The 19,596-nt window shown below is 35.8% G+C and overlaps 1 protein-coding gene across 32 annotated transcripts in view; it reads right to left on the bottom strand.

Moving 5' to 3' along the window:
- Positions 1-19,596, bottom strand: part of CLASP2 (cytoplasmic linker associated protein 2) — a 178,656-nt gene that overhangs the window by 122,339 nt on the left and 36,721 nt on the right. For 12 of the 32 annotated variants that reach the window (XM_065885770.1, XM_065885772.1, XM_065885764.1 and 9 more), the window contains exon 8: positions 2,685-2,831. In XM_065885770.1, coding sequence (XP_065741842.1) covers positions 2,685-2,831 — 147 coding nt within the window. Of the gene's footprint in view, positions 1-2,366; positions 2,370-2,684; positions 2,832-3,211; positions 3,246-19,596 lie in introns of those variants that run through there. The other 20 variants (XM_065885782.1, XM_065885787.1, XM_065885791.1 and 17 more) reach the window with 3 other exon arrangements.

Below are 19,596 nucleotides of genomic sequence, written 5' to 3'. Positions count from 1 at the left end.
TTTCTGGAGGATACTACGCCAAACTGAAAGAACACAAGAAATCCCTGTAACTTTTGATTAAGTAAACTTTAAAAATTTATTCCAAGGAAATGATTGGAGATATGCTAATAAAATATATACTTAAAAGAATGATGGCACCGTTTATAACTGCAGAAAACATGAAAGCAGCCTAGATATGACTACTAACCATGAATAGTTTTAAATTAATAATTTTAGACCAATGAGGAAATGATCAGGGTAAAATATTAATGAAACAAAAGGTATACAAAACTACAAAAGGAAGGGTGCCAATTCTGTCCTCCTCCTGAGAAAATATTTGTATGTGTAAAAATAGTTAGAAAAGTTATTATAAAAATAACTGGAACAAAGTACATCATAATTTATCAGTTGATTATGTCTATACGTAGTGGTACTGCAGATGGTTTTTGTCCCAAATTTTAATCCATGAGCACATATTTCATCAGATGCTGAATAATCATCTATCAGAATATTTTGAAAGGGATTGCTATACTTGAATAGTAAATTTAACTATATGACTCCCAATGTCCCTTCTAACTCAGATTCTATAACTCTAAGAAAACATTCTACAACTGATTTAAAAATCAATAAGCTTCTGCCAAGAACAAAAAGATCTAAAGTTAAATTTTCAAAGAAGGGCTGACAGCCAAGAATAACAATTTCTGAAGCAATATCAGTATCCTTTAATAGCTTTTTTCTTACAAAAATGGGTAATGAATGAACCTAAATGAGCTATGGCAAACAAAAGAAATAAACTAAAAATTGCAGAATGAATACTCAACTGCCAAAAGACTGAGGAGGAAGAAGTGGAGGAAGAGGAGAATGAAAAAAGAATGAAGGTCTCTCCCTTATTTTTATCAAAAGGGCCACTGCCCTTTGGATAATATAATCTGTATGAGTGATTAATGACTACAATCATGAAAGCTACCTACATTCTCATATCTGGTAGGACTACAAATCAGAGAAGGGGGGAATGGCATTAAGAAAGTCTGCTGTTTCTTTAAAAAGAAATCTGATTTTATCAATTTGATTAACATCAGAATTAAGTGACCTTTGGTAGGTAAACTACAATCTTCAATTTTCATCTAAGAAAAGAAAGTAAAACATGAAAATCAGAGCTAATTATAAACTACTGGCTCAGATTCACAAAAATGTTAAATATTTTCACCATGAATTTCAAATATTAATCCATTTTAAGTCAAGTAAGACAATTTCATAAAATAATTATCATGGTATCATAGATTGGAAACCTATACCTCAAAATAAAAAAATATTCCTTGTAGTAAGTGAAGGTAGTCACTTGCTACAAAAGTAAGAAAGCAAAGAATGTCATTTACTTTTTACCAGAAATAAGTAAGAATGCATAATAGACATCATGTAATAGGATATAATAACTAACATCTGAATGGGAATACACTCCTATAATTGCAAAACAAAAATAAAATAATTAAAATACTAAAGTATAAATTACCCGAAATATCCAGAGAAATCAATAAAACATTTCTATTAAACAGTATTTGATTTATCTATTTATTTATATGCATGCAAATATGTGTGTGTGTATACCTATACCATACCATCTTTCTTGTTGCTTACATGACATATTAGTTAAAGATATTTAAGATGAAATATTTATAATAGTTTTCCTATATTTAGAATATCATATAACATAGAAAATAACGTTTGGTTGTATAAAAAGATCAAGAGCACACAACTTAGAGAACCTGGTCAAAATATAGTTTATTTTTCTTTCCTTTTTGCTTTTACTAAAAGAACTACAGACAGAGAAAAAACAAAATCCTGAAGACCATGACTTTCCCACCAGCTATCATAAACAAGGAAAAATCTGTTTTCCCAAATTATAACTAACACACAAATTTATTAACAAAAAAGGGAAAGAAAGGAACTACTGTCCTTTTAGTATTAAATATTTACCCTTTTTCTTATAGGATTCATTTTACCATAAAAACTTGGCAAAACTAGCACCTGAAAAGGACTCACAACTTTCTAATTAGTATATGAAAAAATACTCATTAAAAATTCAAAGATTAGACAATATGCTAGAAATAGTTTTAAAATGATCAAAGAATGTACTATTTTCTGTATAACTGCATAAAACCTGTTTTTTCCTATTTATTATTATCTAATCCAGAAAATATTTTTGAGGCAATTTTACTTGACCACCACCCATTTCCTATTGTGACAAACTATTCAATACCCAGTATCTCCAAACATTTTTCCAATGTTAGAGTATTTAAGACTCATGCCCTAGATGAATATATAACATTTCATATATCAATATTTCTTTAACAACTAAAGCATCTGAAAATAGCCAAATTCTGAAAAACCTGCTCTCTCCTTAAAAACAAAAAACAAAACAAAACCCAAACCCAAAAAATTCCCTTAAATATCTTTTCATGGCTTCTGAAAAATAAATACTCTCAAGAAAACACAAACTCACATATGTTCTGACAGGAAATATCAAAATACAATATTTTAAACATTTTCAAAAAGGCAGCACATTCTTCTGTGTGTTGCAACAGACTCTCCAGACCTGCAATCCTGCTGCAGTCATGAATAAACATATGCCTCTAAAGTTCTAAGTACGTGTGGCCATATCAAGGGCATGAGGCATGCACATCAGATTTGAAATGGATTTACATTACCTCCAACCTTAGGGCCACCTGCTGAACCAGGCTTCCTTGCACTGTTGACAGGATTTCCGGATGTTTTAGGTGCAGGAACCTTGAAGGCTGAAGCAGCTGATGACGGCCTATTTCCATCCACTGATTCTTCATCATCAAAGCTTTTATCTGCACAAATCATTAGAAAAATGTATTTTAAGAGAACTAAGCTTTGCTCAATTTTCCATAAGACTCAACATCAAATAAAGCTATATATAAAGTCATTAATTTCTATGATATATAAAATAAAGCTCCTTTGAATAAGCATTTATATATTGACTAACACCATATAAAATAACCCAGTATAATTTAAAATCAGTCTGCAATATTATATTTCCTACCTATATATATTAAGTCAAAACATAAAACCGAATACATTAACTCTAAGAACAGTAAAAAGCATTTTTCATTTCTTTGCTACTCATATAAGCATTTTCCGCCAGCTCCTCCCATACTGCATCTTCCAGCACACCCTGCCTTATTCCTTATACCCAGATTCTGCAACTTACAATCACAGATCCGTTTGCAAATCAGTCGCCTCATTCCTCTGAAAGCTCTTAATTTTCCTCACCCTAGGATGCTCTGAATAGTTCACATGGCCAAATACAATAGATTTGATACTAATCAAAGATTCTATCAAAAACAGACAGCAACAACCACAGAACCACCACTGAGGTTTGTGCCGGCATTTTTCTTTCTCTTCCCTGCCCTAGGTGCTGTAACAGCCAATCAGCTACAAGGTGACATCATCTTATGGCAGCTACTGCCAGATGAAAGGTAAAAATTCTCCATGTCTTTTAAAAAATCCTCCATGTAGTTGCAATCCTTAGTCTAGATCAAAATTTCAAGGGCATTCAATACTAAAGGTTTATAAACCTATATTTGTTTTCTCCTATTTAATTCACATGAAAATGTATACAAATAGAAAATGTTTTCTGCAATATTCAATCTGCTGGAGTGCTTATTATTGCATCAGTAAAAATACGGAGTATCACAGTGCTCATTACTGGCATAATTAACTATGTAATCTTACAATTTGCTGTTTATTTAGGCCACAGAAACCAAACTGAACAATTTGTTCTCATAAATGATTCTAAAATACTCTACAAAGCTCCTTTTGGAATATTTATGAATAACCACACAAGTATAACCTCCTTATATAAAACGAACCCACCCACCCCTACCCCACCCTCCAAATCACAAGATGTATGCATTTTACTCGTCCAAGAAGATGGTTTTCTCTAGGACCCTGCACAAACCAACCACGACAAACAAGATGGGCGAGGCAGAGAAGGAGCTTTACCACAGGCTTCACAACAACGTGCCAGAATCTCTTCCTTTCAGTCTGCATCCCTTACCTATGCAAACACCCAAATCCAGCAGAATAAAATCATCCCTACAAAGGACTGCAAGTCCAACTATTGAATATATTTTAAAATATATATACCAGACAAGTAAGACTGTTTTATTTATTGGAAAAAAGAATCAAATAGATACCCATTAAATTTACTATTCAGCAGACACCCATAAACCACATTCCATTTCAGCAAGTGTTTTTCTTAAATAGCACAACTTGTAGGAAAAAAGTATCTTCTAGTTAAAAATATATATATATATATATATATTTTAGCATAATGCTATTGGGGAGCCAGTTTGGATCAATTAAAACCTATGCTCTATAGAGACTGCTCTGTTAAAAAAACTAATACAATCCCAAATAAGCTTTTATTTGCCACTACCATATTGAAACAAAAAAATGTAGCTAAGAGGGACAGAGTATATACACAAATCTACAGAGAGAGAGAGGTACTAAAACTTGAGTAGCCAGAAGTTCCCATGGAAACAGTGTTCTCTGTTCCCACACACACACACAAGAATTAAAGTGAGTAAATATCTCTACTGCTTAAAAATAACTCAACATTCTTAAACTCTTAGGAAATTAATTTTTACCTTTTTATCAAAACAAGGTAGAGAAAAGTATATAGATTAAAGTACGCAGCTCAATTAATTTTCACAAAAGGAATATGGCAGTGTAACCAGTCTCCAGACCAACAGATCACTATCAGCACCCTGTAAGCACCCTCACTGACCCCCGCAAAAGTCACTATTTCCTACCAAAGCTAACTAGTCTTGACTTGTAACACCACAGTCGGTTTTGCCCATTTTTGACCTTTATATAAAAGGAATCATATAATAGGTACTCTAGTACCTAGCTACTTTTCACTCAATATAATATTTGGAAGATGCATTTTCATTGCTTATAGTTTTATAGTGTATGAATGTGCCACAAGTTATTAATATCTGTTCTATTGTTGATGGACATATGAGCTGTGGCCAGTCTGAGATTATTATAAAATAGTGCTCCTAAGAGGTAAGCAAACAAAGTTAAAGGGTTCTAAGACTTTTAGTATTAATATGGAAGTAGTAAACACAGTAATTTATTTTAGGTTGTATAAAGTCAAAGATGCGTATTGTAACTTCTAGGGCAGTGGTACTCAAAATGTGGTCCCAGATCATCATCTGGCAATTTGTTAGAAATGCAAATTATCAGGCCCCAACTCAAATCTACTGAATCAGAAATTCTGGAGATGGGGACCTTGCAATTTGTGTATTAACAAGTCCTCCTAGTGATTATGAGGCATGCTCAATTTTCAGAACCACAGCCCTACGGCAGGAATACGCCAACTTTTTCTATAAAGGGCCATATAGTAAATATTTTAGGCTTTGCAAACCATACATATATGTAGTCTCTCTGCACAACTACTCAATTATGCTACTGTAGTGTTAAAGCAATTATACCACGACATGTAAACAAATGGGTGTGGCTGTGTTTCAATAAAATTTTATGTACAAAAACAGAAGGGCAGCTGGATTTGGCCTGCAAGCAACAGTTTGCCAAACCACTAAAGTAAGAGTAAATATATACATAAATAAACAACTAGAAGAAAAATAAAATAATAAAAAGGATTTGATTAATTGAAAAGATTCAGGAAGAGACAGAAAGATAAAACAAGTGGATAAAAATAGAAATAAAGGGCTTCCCTGGTGGCACAGTGGTTGAGAATCTGCCTGCTAATGAAGGGGACACGGGTTCAAGCCCTGGTCTGGGAGGATCCCACATGCCACGGAGCAACCAGGCCCGTGAGCCACAACTACTGAGCCTGCGTGTCTGGAGCCTGAGCTCCGCAACAAGAGAGACTGCACACCGTGATGAAGAGTGGCCCCGCTTGCCGCAACTAGAGAAAGCCCTCGCACAGAAACGAAGACCCAACACAGCCAAAATTAAAAATAAATAAATAAATAAATAATTTAACCTGAGGTGCCAAAACTCAGGTTAAGAAAAAAAAAAAAGAAATAAAAGATAAAGTGGCAAAAATAAAATCAAATACATCAGTAACTGCCTTAAAAGTAAATGAACTAAATATTCCAAGTAAAAGACCAAGACTGAATTTTTAAAAACAGGTTGCTTAAATGAGATATACTTTACATACAAGGATCACATAAAATTTAAAAAGTAAAATGATGAGAGAGACAGACCATGGCAAACACCAACTAAAAGAAAGTTGTCATAGCTATACTAATTTCAAACAAAGCACCTTGAAGAAGCATTACTAGAGATAAAGAGAGACTTTTTAATAATGATTTAGGAGCCCAATCCAATAGGGGGAAAAAAATTAACTCTACATTTTTACGCACCCATAACTCATCTTCAAATAGATAAAGCAAAAAGAAGAACTAAAAGGAAAAATAGACAAATCTACAAATACAGACGGAAACAGATTTTTACCCACTTCCCATAAGGTTATACCTTTCTTGACCATAAGCTAGATAGAAGAATTCATAAAACTAGGGGCTTCCTTGGTGGCGCAGTGGTTAAGAATCCGCCTGCCAATGCAGGGGACACAGGTTTTAGCCCTGGTCTGGGAAGATCCCACATGCCATGGAGCTACTAAACTTGTGCACCACAACTACTGAGCCTGAGCTCTAGAGCTCGCGAGCCACAACTACTGAAGCCCACGCACCTAGAGCCCGTGCTCCGCAAACAAGAGAAGCCACCGCAATGAGAAGCCCGTGCACTGCGATGAAGAGTAGCCCCCACTCGTCCCAACTAGAGGAAGCTTGCACGCAGCAACGAAGACCCAACACAACCAAAAATAAATATAAATTTTAAAAAAAATAAAAGAGTTCATAAAACTAATTCATTATCATAAGCCCCCAAATTTAAAATGTTCTGCAGTTTAGTTTATATATAGGTTATAAATATTACAGGCTTAAAAAGATTTTCTTAATAATTATAAAATATCAGAACAAATCCTATATTTCTTCATAGCACCTACCACTTCCTGAAATAATAGTTTCTTCTGAGTGAACTAGAAGGTGGACTGGAAGTCAGCAGGAACTTTGTTTATACTGTAACACCAGTACCTAGAACAATCCTGGGATAACCGTCATAGCTAACTCTTCCTCCTGCTCCCCACCTCTGTCCCCCTAGAGTTTATTCTCAACATAATGTCCTGAGTTGAACAAAGTTACATCACACTGCTGCTCAAAATCCTCCTATGACTCCATAAAAAGGCCTACCAGGACTCCAAGATCTGTGAGACCTTAGATACCACGTAGGTCTCTCTAACATCATCTCCTATTCACTCTCCACCTTTCTCTCCAACCAGTCCCATCAGTCCTCTTGCTGTGACTCATATCAGGGGCTCTGCACCTGTCTGCCAAGAATGCTCCTCCCCTCCATAGCCACACTGCTTACTCACCTCCTTTATGTGTTTATTCATCTATCATTTTCTCAATTAGGTCTGCTTTGGATACTAAGATTATAAAATTTCCACCATCCTGATGCTACTGATCTATCCCTACCTCCCTGCTTTATTTCTCTCTCTAGCACTTACCATTTACATATTTTACTTATTTCATTACCTGCCTCCTTCCAAGGAAATGCATTATCTATTAGAGTGAGAACTTTGGTCTATTTTGCAGACTACCATATCTCCAACATGTAGAACAGCACTCAGAATGCATTTTTCATAGTACAGAGACATTCTGTCTCCAGTAAAAGTGTTACTAGGTTATTTGAAATGAAACACCAAAGACAAACAACTATAAACACTGGATAAAATGTACATTTATAGAAGTCTTCTTAAAAACCTGGACCTAAATAGACATTTCTCCAAAGAAGATATACAGATTGCCAAAAAACACATGAAAAGATGCTCAACATCACTAATCATTAGAGAAATGCAAGTCAAAACTACAATGAGGTAACACCTCACAACGGTCAGAATGGCCATCATCAAAAAATCTACAAACAGTAAATGCTGGAGAGGGTGTGAAGAAAAGGGAACCCTCTTGCACTGTTGGTGAGAATGTAAATTGATACAGCCACTATGGAGAACAGAATGGAATTCCTTAAAAAACGAAAAATAGAACTACCATACGACCCAGCAATCCCACTGCTGGGCATATACCCTGAGAAAACCGTAATTCAAAGAGTCATGTACCACAATGTTCATTGCAGCTCTCAATAGCCAGGACATGGAAGCAACCTAAGTGTCCATCAACAGATGAATGGATAAAGAAGATGTGGCACATATATACAATGGAATATTACTCAGCCATAAAAAGAAACGAAATTGAGCTATTTGTAATGAGGTGGATGGACCTAGAGTCTGTCATACAGAGTGAAGTAAGTCAGAAAGAGAAAGACAAATACCGTATGCTAACACATATATATGGAATCTAAAAAAATGGTCATGAAGAACCTAGGGGCAAGATGGGAATAAAGACACAGACCTACTAGAGAATGGACTTGAGGACATGCAGAGGGGAAAGGGTAAGCTGGGACAAAATGAGTGAGTGGCATGGACATATATACACTACCAAACATAAAATAGATAGCTGGTGGGAAGCAGCCGCATAGCACAGGGAGATCAGCTCGGTGCTTTGTGACCACCTAGAGGGGTGGGATAGGGAGGGTGGGAGGGAGGGAGATGCAAGAGGGAAGAGATATGGGGACACATGTATGTGTATAACTGATTCACTTTGTTATACTGCAGAAACTAACACACCATTGTAAAGCAATTATACTCCAATTAAGATTTAAAAAAAAAAAAAAGGGCTTCCCTGGTGGTGCAGTGGTTGAGAGTCCGCCTGCTGATGCAGGGGACACGGGTTCATGCCCCGGTCTGGGAGGATCCCACATGCCGTGGAGCGGCTGCGCCCGTGAGCCATGGCCGCTGGGCCTGCACGTCCGGAGCCTGTTGCTCCGCAGCAGGAGAGGCCACAGCGGTGAGAGGCCCGCGTGCCGCAAAAAAAAAAAAAAAAAACAAAAACTCAGTAGGCTCACACTGGTAGTACTCCCAAGCAATAGCAAAAGCAAATGCAAACTTTTCCTGGAAGACATTCTCTGGCCTCACATTATTTGCACAAATAATTTTCCAAAGATCACTTGGCATGACAGGAAACAAGACACCATGAGCAAGAATAAACAGAAAGAAATAGACAATAGGAACAGATCCTAGAATTATCAAGGTCCTAGAATTTCAAATTCAAATTTTAGAATTATTAAGCACAGGCTATAAAACACCTGTACTTGGAAGCTTTTACTAGGCAAGCTGAAAATAACTCAGGGATAAGAAAGTTATTTTCAAAGTGACATAGATTTTTTTAAAAAACAACCAAACAGAACTTCTAAAAATAAAAATACAATAACTGAAATTTAAATTCAGTAGGCAGGCATAACAGTAGATTTTAGACACAGCTCAAGGGATCATTAGTGAACTAGAAGATAAAATCAGAAAAAAAAATCACCCAGGATACCTACAGTAGGTGCTTCAATATTAATTGAATAAACAAAAAAAAAGATCAAGGGACTTCCCTGGCAGTCCAGCGGTTAAGACTCCAGACTTCCAATGCAGGAGGTGCAGGTTTGATCCCTGGTCAGGGAACTAAGATCCCACATGCCACGTGGCATGCCCAAAAAAAAAAAAAGGATCAAATACAAAAAGTAACCTATAAATCATGATTATGTTGACACTTCTCTTCTCACTCCAATGTTTCAAAATGACAATACTATGGTTTGGTGCAGAAACTGAAAAGGATGAACATATTAACAAGTACTAGAGGACATAAACTAATAAAGTGAGCAGGCTGGAGTGGTTATGTGTATGACGGAAGAGAAAGAGAGAAAAAGGAGGAGAGGAGCTGATAAGAGTAGGAGAAAGAGATGAAGATGGAGGAGGAGGATAAGACTGGGAAGAAGAGATGGTGATGGAAGGAGGAGGCAGAAATAAAGGAGGAGGAGAAGGAAGAGATGGAAATAGAGGATGAAGAAATGGAGTAGGAGAAAGGAGGAAAGGGATAAGAAAAGGGGGGGGAGGGACAGGCAAAAATTGAGGGGAGGGAAGAAAAAGAAGCCCAAGTAGGATAAGGCTTTACCTTTTGTTCCCTGCATATAACACTTGGAAACTGCCCTCAGCAAACACTGAGCTATTACAGGCCCACAATCCCATACCTGCATACGTGAAAGCCAAAAAGCTCTTAAAGTCCACCTTTACTTGTTTTGTCTTTTTAAATTCATTTGGTGGCAAAATCTGAACTAATTTGAACTCAGTTTATAGCAAAACATGATGTGAACTGACAAGAGACTATTTATTATGTGTATTTTACTCATTGTGAATTTGTATACATTTAACTGCAAAAATATTAATATGTTTGATTACAAGGTATAGCCTCAGACCCAGCTGGAGCTGTTATATACAATGTATGGTGTATGGCCATATTAGTTTTCTAAAATCTGACATATTCTGAATTCCAAAACACAACTGGTCCCCACGATTTCCGATATAAAATAGTAAATTCATATTACCATAATCAAGTCCCTTCCCTTTTTTCTTTTTCCCTTCAAATGAAAGCCATATATTTAAACATTCCACTTCACTTTTATGGGTACATGTATGTGAAAACCTGAAATTTCTGTTTCTGAATTCATACAAAATATGAAAAACTGCTCCATCTTACATGGCAAACAAAAGAGCAAGCCAAAACTTTATACCATTTCTCAAGAAAAAAAGAATTCATTTGGTATTTTCTTCAGTGAACCAACCCGTTCAGTAAGAACCCATGTCACAGATTTTCATGCAAAAAATATACTCTTTCATATTAAGTAGTTTCTTATACCAAAGTTCTGCTTTTCACTTGAAGCTATATCCTTCCTTATTCTAATTAAAACAATTGAGTAAAAGGGCTTTGGATTTCTAAACTTTTATACACTCGCATATCCAGCAATGACCATGGTCATAGCTAAATTAGCAACTGAGACTAGGAAACAATAATCCCTGTAAGCTATTGTACCATAAGTGTCTCAGAAAACTCAAAAACATTTTAGTTGTCCACTCTCCACTCTGCTTTTACAATAGGATACTCTCCTTGGCTTTCCTCTGACCTCATAAGTCCCTGTAGCTCAGTATCTTCCTCCTTTACTCAACCACTAAATGTTGAACATCCTCCTTCTCTCTAAACACACTTTCTAAATGGCTTCATCCATTCTCAACAGTTTTAAATATCTTCTATATATGCTGGCAACTCTCAAATGTTTTTTTCTTCAACAAATAAATGGCAAGTGGAGAAAAAAAGAGATGAACAGAGGGTTAAGAGATATATCAACTAACTGCAATGGTGAGCCTTGTTTGAATCCTAATTCACTGTCAAAAGATATTTATGAAACAATCGAGGAAATGTGAACACTGAACATTTGATACTATGGGTTAATTTTTTTAGATGTGAAAATGGTACTGTAAGTGTCTCTTAAAAAGATGTTTTACTTTATTTTATATATGAGTAGGAGTGCATGTGCGTATGTACACACAAACACATCCCACTCCAGCAGGATAGTAGGGCTCAGGCAGATAGGTAGGGATACAGATGAATAAATATTGGCTATGTATTGATAATTTCTTGAAGCTGGATAATGGGTGGTAAGGAAGGTCTGTCATAATATATTCTCTATTTCGGGGTATGTTTGAAGTTTTTCCTTAAAAATTTATGGTAATTTGAACACTTGCCCACACTTTATTGAAAGTGTGTTTACTCTCTTGCCCAGAACCCTGCAATGGAACACAAAAAAATGATAAGCAACATCATAAGAGCAAAGAAAATGAAGCAAGGCAGAGAGTATGTGAAATCAGCACCTAAAGATAGCAACAATTTCTTATAAGATGCAAATAAAAAGGATGGAAGGCTTTTGAAGAATACCATAGCAAAGCTGCAACTTAGAATTCTCAGAAGCAGAATCAAACAGCAGAGAGAACTGATCTACCTTGTAGAATGACAGAAGTGACAGTTTCTAAGCCAGCAAGTACAGAGCTGATTAGCAAGGAACAACTGAAAACCTATGGAATGATTTCATCATTAAGCTCTTCCCACGCCCAACTCAGGGAGCTCCATATTTTACACACAGGTGTGCACGTGCATTCTATAAAGATGGAACCACCAGAAAAGGAAAGACAGTTTTTAGAACCATTTAAACTTTTGTTTGCCAAAATTAAAATTTAATAGAAGAACTGGATAAGAAAGTCAAGGAAATCTCCCAGAACACAGAATAAAAGAGAAAAGCATAAATGGAAGAAAGAATACAAAACATAAAAGACACAGTGAATCAATCTAGAAGGTTCAATATCTGACGAATAATAATTCCATAAGGAGAGACTAAAACTAATGAAGGGGAGAAACTCACCAAAAAAAAAAAAAAAAAGATTTCCCAGGGCTAAAGAGAATCACAAGCTTTCAGAAGTAAAATAATCAAATAGTAAAAACTAAGAATGTCTTCAATTTAAACTAAAATGAAAAATTTCAGTAAAGTGATTAGAAACTGAAAATCAAAGTGCTTCAAAATAAAATAATCACCAGATTTTAAAAATATAAATTTTATTTATTTATTTAGTTAGTTATTTGGCTGCATTGGGTCTTCGTTGCTGCGCATGGGGTTTCTTTAGTGCGGTGGCCTCTCTTGCTATGGAGCACGGGCTCTAGGCACATGGGCTTCAGTAGTTGTGGCACGCAGGCTCAGCAGTTGTGGCTCACGGGCTCTAGGGTGCAGGCTCAGGAGTTGTGGCACACAGGCTTAGTTGCTCTGCTGCAGGTGGGATCTTCCCAGACCAGGGATTGAACCCGTGTCCCCTGCATTGGCAGGCAGATTCTTAACCAGGGAAGTCCCTAATCACCAGATTTTAATATTCACATGAAGATACTGTTAAACAGCACAGTTAATCTTAAATAGTTAATTATTTTATTTATTAAAAATAAAGTTTATTCCATACAAAGTTTAAGAGAGGCCAAGAGAGTTGATAAACTATCTTAAAATTTCTAGGTAGATATTAACTCACTAGTTAAAAAATATTTGAAGACTTTTACCCTCCTCTTTAAAGGGGCCTTTAAAAATTTAAGACCTTCAATAGTTCAGTGAAGTAAAAAGCTAAACACAATTTAAACCGTTATTTGGTATTAATAAAAGTAAATAACAACATATTTCATGATAACCATGATATCAAACTAAACAATAAATGAGCCTCATAATAAGGCTTATTTAGGACCTTTACAAAATGTAGTCATTTCAGGTAGTTAAAATTTCATGACAGCTACAGCTTGGTTATAACAGCTGTCAAGAACATCTACTATACATCCTACATGTATACAAAGAAAAGATGTAAATCTTTTCTCTTATCCTCATGTTTGAGGATAACTTGCTACTGATGTCCAACACTTTGCACCCAGATGGGTAAATGGGTCTGTATCAAGAAGATTTTCAATCTTAGTTCCCACTACTTATCTGCCTTTATTGCTGCTGAATGCCCATTTTTTTTCTCCCTTGTAATTTACTTTTTCTCCTCATAGACTCTTTTTTTCCCTTACTGCTCCTAGAAGAAAAGCTTGGCCTTTTGGCCAGTAAGTTAAAGGGTTGCTTTCTTTCAGTGACTTAAATTATCCAATCCTAGTGTATCACATAGAATATTCAAGGGTTTCGAAGAATAGAGATCTATTCAACATTAATTTCTTGCTATTGTTCCCTATCCCCCAAACCAGTAGTTATATGTCAGTTTGGAGTGGTCCCAAAAGGCTTACCTATAGAACGCCAAGGTTATGTCATCGCTTGTATGGATTTTTTAAGAGATTCAGTGTTTGGAATAATAGATTGTGTTGAAATATTTAAAGTTTAGAAACAGTCTATTTGCAACAAAATCTTATTTCTTTCCAGCCACTCTGCAGCATAACAACAAAAGGCCAAATTCCTCTCGTGAGCTTTTGAGGCAGATTTCAGGGCTCAGAGCCACATAATAATCCTACAGGTTTTTAACTCTATCTGGTTTGACTGCCCAGAGCTACTTCACAATCATCTGACTGCCTGGTTTTATATTCTTAGGTGAGGATAAAGACAACTAAACAGAAAGGCACCTGAAAAAGCCACCCCTGACAACTCTTCAATCGTTAGTCATTACAGTACTTCACAAATACGAATTTGTCCAGAAATAAAACAGTTAATAAATAAAATCTTTCATATGGCCTTGAAGTTAAGCTTATATATTTAATAGATAACAGATTAATAGCCAGAACATACAGAGCAACTATAAGTAAACAAAAAAGTCAAAACCAGAAAGTTGGCTAAAGATGCCAGAAAGCAATCCACAAAAAATACAAACAACCAAACGTATGAAGATGATCAACCTTATTAGAAAGAAGAGATGTTTTTTAAAAGGGTGAGATATTTTTCACCCATCTGATAGGCAAAATTTAAAAAGATTAATAATAATGAGAACTCAAAAGAATGCAAGATAGAAGGCACTATTGGTGGGAATGTAAGTGGTAAAGCCTCTTTGGGAGGAAATTAGAGATAGCTAACACAATTTGAAATGAATAAAAACTTTGATCCAGAAATTCAACTTCCAATTATTTAAAAAAATATATATGTGCACACACACACGATTTGTACAAAGATGTTTATTTCAGAATCATTTAGAAAAGTTACATGTGATTAAGCAATCTGAAATTCCACAAAGAAATGGTTATGATATATCCATACTATGGAATACTGTGCAACAGTTCAAACAAATAAAACAGTTACATAAAAAAAGATCACTATGCGATATTGAGTAGACATAGTAAATGGCAAAAATATGTTAAGAATGATGCCATTTATGTAAACATGGTCAAAAACAAAATAATTCATTTTGATACTTAATATATATGTAAGGCAGAGTAAAAGGTATAAAAAGACAAACTCCAAACTAATAAAAGTGCTCATCTCTGCTTATCCCTGGCCTTGGGGCTTGGAGGTGGTTCTGAGAGGATTTTTGCTTTATCTGCATTGTTTGAATTTTTAAAAATAGAAGATATTTGTGTATTAAAGAATAAGAAACAAAATAGGTTAGGAATAACATAATCCATTTATTGTATGTGTTCACATGATACTAGTATGATGTATGTGTATTACGTGAGAGAGACTAATATACAGAGAAGTATATATGAAACTGTTAAGAACTATAAATCCCAAGATAACCTGTTACTACTGTTTAGGTGTTTAATTTTTTAATAAAGATATATTACTTTATCAATAAAAATCCAATAAAAGTATTTCCATTTTAAAGAAGAGAATATGCAAGAAGGTTACCCTCTGAGCTTTATGAGGTTGTTACTTTGATTTTTTAAAAATCAGTGCATTCCTATACAGTCTGAATGTATTCAGTATTACTTGAAAAAAGAAAAATTAAATAAATATACATTGATAGCCATTGAACTTATAATGCTTAAAAAAGAAATAAAATCTGGATACAACCCAAATCAAATGCAATATTTAGAGTTGCTTGTAAATTAAGGTTTAGAAATAACAAACAAACAAACTTGGCAATGCCATTAAGTATATAAGAACTTAATTTGTTAACTTTGATGGCTTTTGCCTTAAAAATTAGAAGTTTATATTGTTATTTATTTCTATAAGGACATATAAAATATTTACGTAAATTCTTGGGATAAACTATAACAATATGCAAAACCAGATTTAGTATCATATTTCCATTAACATGTGTATAAAAGTTTAAATGACTGTTTACCAATATCATCCTTTTGGTAAGTTTGTACCCTATTCCTCATCGTCCCAAGGGGGCAAACTCCTTAGAGAGAAGTCATTATACAGTCATAAAGGAAGCTGAAACTGTTAGAGTTAAAACTCCCAAATACAGACCAGTCTTCCTAAAGAACATAGTGAAAAATACACAAAACATTTTTGAAGTAACCTCAAATTCCCCTTCTTACACATCTCTGGTGTTGATGTAATTATAAAGTATACCTCTAAGCATCTTAACAAAATGTTTAATAATGAAAAAAAATGCTCAAGTATTAAGTGTTATGAAGGACAATACTGAATGCACATTTGAGGCTCCAGATTTGATTCTGGTTTGCTTTGTGCCTGGATCTGGGACTTATAATCTCAACAAGCCTTAGTTTTCCAATCTGTGAAATGGAAATACCCAAACACTCTGTACGCTTCACAGTTATTTGTACCTTAGGAGTTAATGTACAATAAGTATACTCAGGTGCTTTGGAAAACTATACAGCACTATATATGTTTTTAAAATTATTCTTATCACAATAAAACACTGGCAAAATCAATTTTTGATCAAATTACACCTGTATAGAATTTGTAAAAGACTAAATATTTTCTAGAGAACTATTTACTAGGGACACTGACAAATCACAGGCATATCAATTGAAACAGTGCCCATGGCAAGCCATTTTGCTTCTTTATATACTTTATCACCACAGAATTCTACTTGTTGTCAAATACAACAGGAAAGATATCAAGCTAGCTAACTAAACCTTCCTGCCAAATCTGTCATTCTTCCATTCCAAAGGCCATGTTCTCTCTTCAAAGCTTTTATATTATTCCATGTTTCTTCCAACATCCCTTTATATCCACCACCAAAGACAGAGGGTTTGCTTGGGTTGCAGGATAAACTGTCATCTTGTATTTGCCAGATCCCATACAGACATATCAAGTAGAAAAAGATACCAAATGACAAGTACGCACACACGTGCACACATGAACATACGAGTGTGTGTGTGTATATACACACACACACACAAAGTGTCCTTCGTTCTTTAGGGAGAAATATATTTCTTATACAGCAGATGACTGTCACTTTAAAAGGAAGTGTATAGCAGAAGCAAAAAAAAGAAAAATAAATCTTACTCACCATCTCCCATAGCCATTCAGATGGTCCAGGGAGCTCTCTCAAACCAACAGGTCAAACAGCACAGCAAATAAATGCAGCTCGGTGCCTGCGCCACTGGGCTCGGCCTGCAGCCTGCAGACACCCTGCAGACACCCGGAGCTCTGTGTGACCCAGGCCGCTGCAGCTCTGCACCGCAATAGCCAACAGCTGCTACTCCACTTCAAAATAAAAGTCTGGGGTCTTGCTGAAAGCCCTCGTCTATTTAGCAAAGCCTAGCAGAGCTTGATCAAGATTATTCTTTAACTGCACATATGAGGTTAGATATACGTTATGGTGTTTCTCCTTGTGCTGGCTGCCTGAAATTTAATGTCAGAAAAGCTCTGAGAGCCAATAAATGCCATCCCACTGGGGGACTTTTAATGCAATCATCAAAACACAAGGCATGTGTTCAGCAATCATTTTCTGCTTCCCTAAAGATATCCATGTAATCAGTAGCAATCACATGATCTGATGAATTAACTGATTTGTGCCTTTTTAAAAGGTTTTCATCCTTTTGCCGTTACCTTTTAATATTTACAACAGAAGACTGCTAGAAGTGCACAAACAGGAAGAGCTCAGTTTCCATGATTAACTGCTCTCATTATGCAAGAAGCATTTCTGGCTGCCGTAAACAAATCACGTCAAAGGCAGCCCATCAAAGGCTGCTCTGTATGCAGACGGCAGGGCCACACGGAACAAAGCTTGCTTCTGGTGGAGGAGACAGAACCTGGCCAGTGCGCAGCTGCAGGGACACCGAGCACCCCATCCAAGCTGCACAACCATCAGCACATTGTCAAGCTCCAAGAAGGCCCTGGAGCTCATGGTCACAAACAGATACATTTTTAAATCAACCTAAGAAAAGGGCTACTTTGCTTTTCACCAAAGGGTATGTTATAAACTAGACTGCAAGTTACCTCATTACCTCTTTTGCCAAATATCAAGGTAATTTCAAAGCCTAATTTCTGTGGTTTCGTTTATTGCCAGCCTCCTAAAACAATGCTTTTCCTAGCAACTGTTTTCAAAGAGAGAAGCTGGGAAATATTTTACAATGATTACATGTCAAGACTGTATTAGGTCCTACACACACTTGACAAATCAGAATTATGCATAGTTTTTTCAGTGAAAAAGAAAAAGACTTGCAGTCACAGCCACCAATACGTCTGTGCTTGTATCTCAGTTAGCATAGAAGCCTGTCTAGAAAACACCAGACCCTGCCATAATCACGGGGGGCCTGCAACTTTCAGTCTTTTCCTTCCTACAGGGCTGGTGTTGCCTTCTTTCAGCCATGATTTGATTAATTTTAAATCCAGTTTCCTTCTAATAGCAGAGCTAATTCCATTGCACTTAAGGATTCTGCCTAACTTACTCCTCGACAAAAAAAAAATGCCATGCATTTCTCACTATTCCCAAATTAAACGACATGCTCAAATCTCTGATAATAGAATTTACTTTGTGTTCTTGAGTGTGCTGAACTAATGCTCTAGAAAATCAAGTCAAAGAGTTCAATCAAAACTTAAAAGCGTAGATATGGCAATAATGAAAGAAATCAGAGACAAAAGCATGAGATGTAAAGTTATGTATCAAGACATGTATAAAGGGAGAAGAGGCAGAAGGAAGAGGAAATAAAGTAACAGACAATTTTTCCAAACAATAAATGTATGTAAGATAGTGTTGGGCCATGTCACTCTCACTTACCACATGCCTCTCCAGCCTAAAACCCTTCCTACTCCCAGAAGTCTACCAAACTCTTCCCAAGGCCTACAAGACCCTCATATAATGGTTCCTGCTTACTTTTCCAATTTTTCTCATACACAGTCTCCCTTCCAACAGAGCCCTAGCCTCACTAGGCTCCAGTCAGCCCTGGCCTTCCTTCCTTTCTTCAAATACACTAAGACCTTTTCCACCTCTCGGCCTTTATGGTCACATTTTCTCTGCCCAAAGCATTTTTCCTACCATGTACCCAATGACTAGCTCATTCTCCTTTATCAAGTCTCAATTCAAATATGTCAACTCTGAGAGACGCTTGCCCCACTATTCTATCTAAAGTGGCATCACTGAGTTACTTCACATCTCCATACCCTATTTACTTCACTTAATGACTGTGTAGATGATAACTTTTAACTGCAGTGGCTCTTAAAAAGTTATACCACCTTTACAACAAATCCTCTGGGTTTTTGTCTGTATTTAGTAAAATGATTTTTTCATCCCCAAACACCCTCAATGAATATATTATAAGAAGTGTGATATTTTATTATTATGGTTTCAGGCAAAGACACATTAAAAATTTTTACTTACCATAATAGTTTCTAGTCACAGAATATCAGATGAAACAAATCCAAAGAGAATGCCATGTTTGGGTGAACTCACAATAATTTGCTTTGCATATGTACACCAAGTAAGAGAGAAAAGAGGTGGTATCTTTAATAGCTCTTCAATCTGTTGTGTGCATGAACTATTTCCACAAGTTTCCATGATGAGCCTTTATTTTGTCCTAGATGTGTTCCTGGTCTATAACTTTATTTTCAAGTTTTAGTTTGAGTGCACAATAACAATGAGCCAAGAGGGACTGAAAATTATGTGGGGAAAAATTGTGCAGAAATAAAAAAGGAGTTGAATAAACCTTCATT

This window comes from Phocoena phocoena, chromosome 10, assembly GCF_963924675.1.
Source record: "Phocoena phocoena chromosome 10, mPhoPho1.1, whole genome shotgun sequence".
Classification (NCBI taxonomy): domain Eukaryota; kingdom Metazoa; phylum Chordata; class Mammalia; order Artiodactyla; family Phocoenidae; genus Phocoena; species Phocoena phocoena.
Note: the sequence above shows the minus strand (reverse complement) of the source record. Positions and strands in the feature narration are given on the sequence as shown.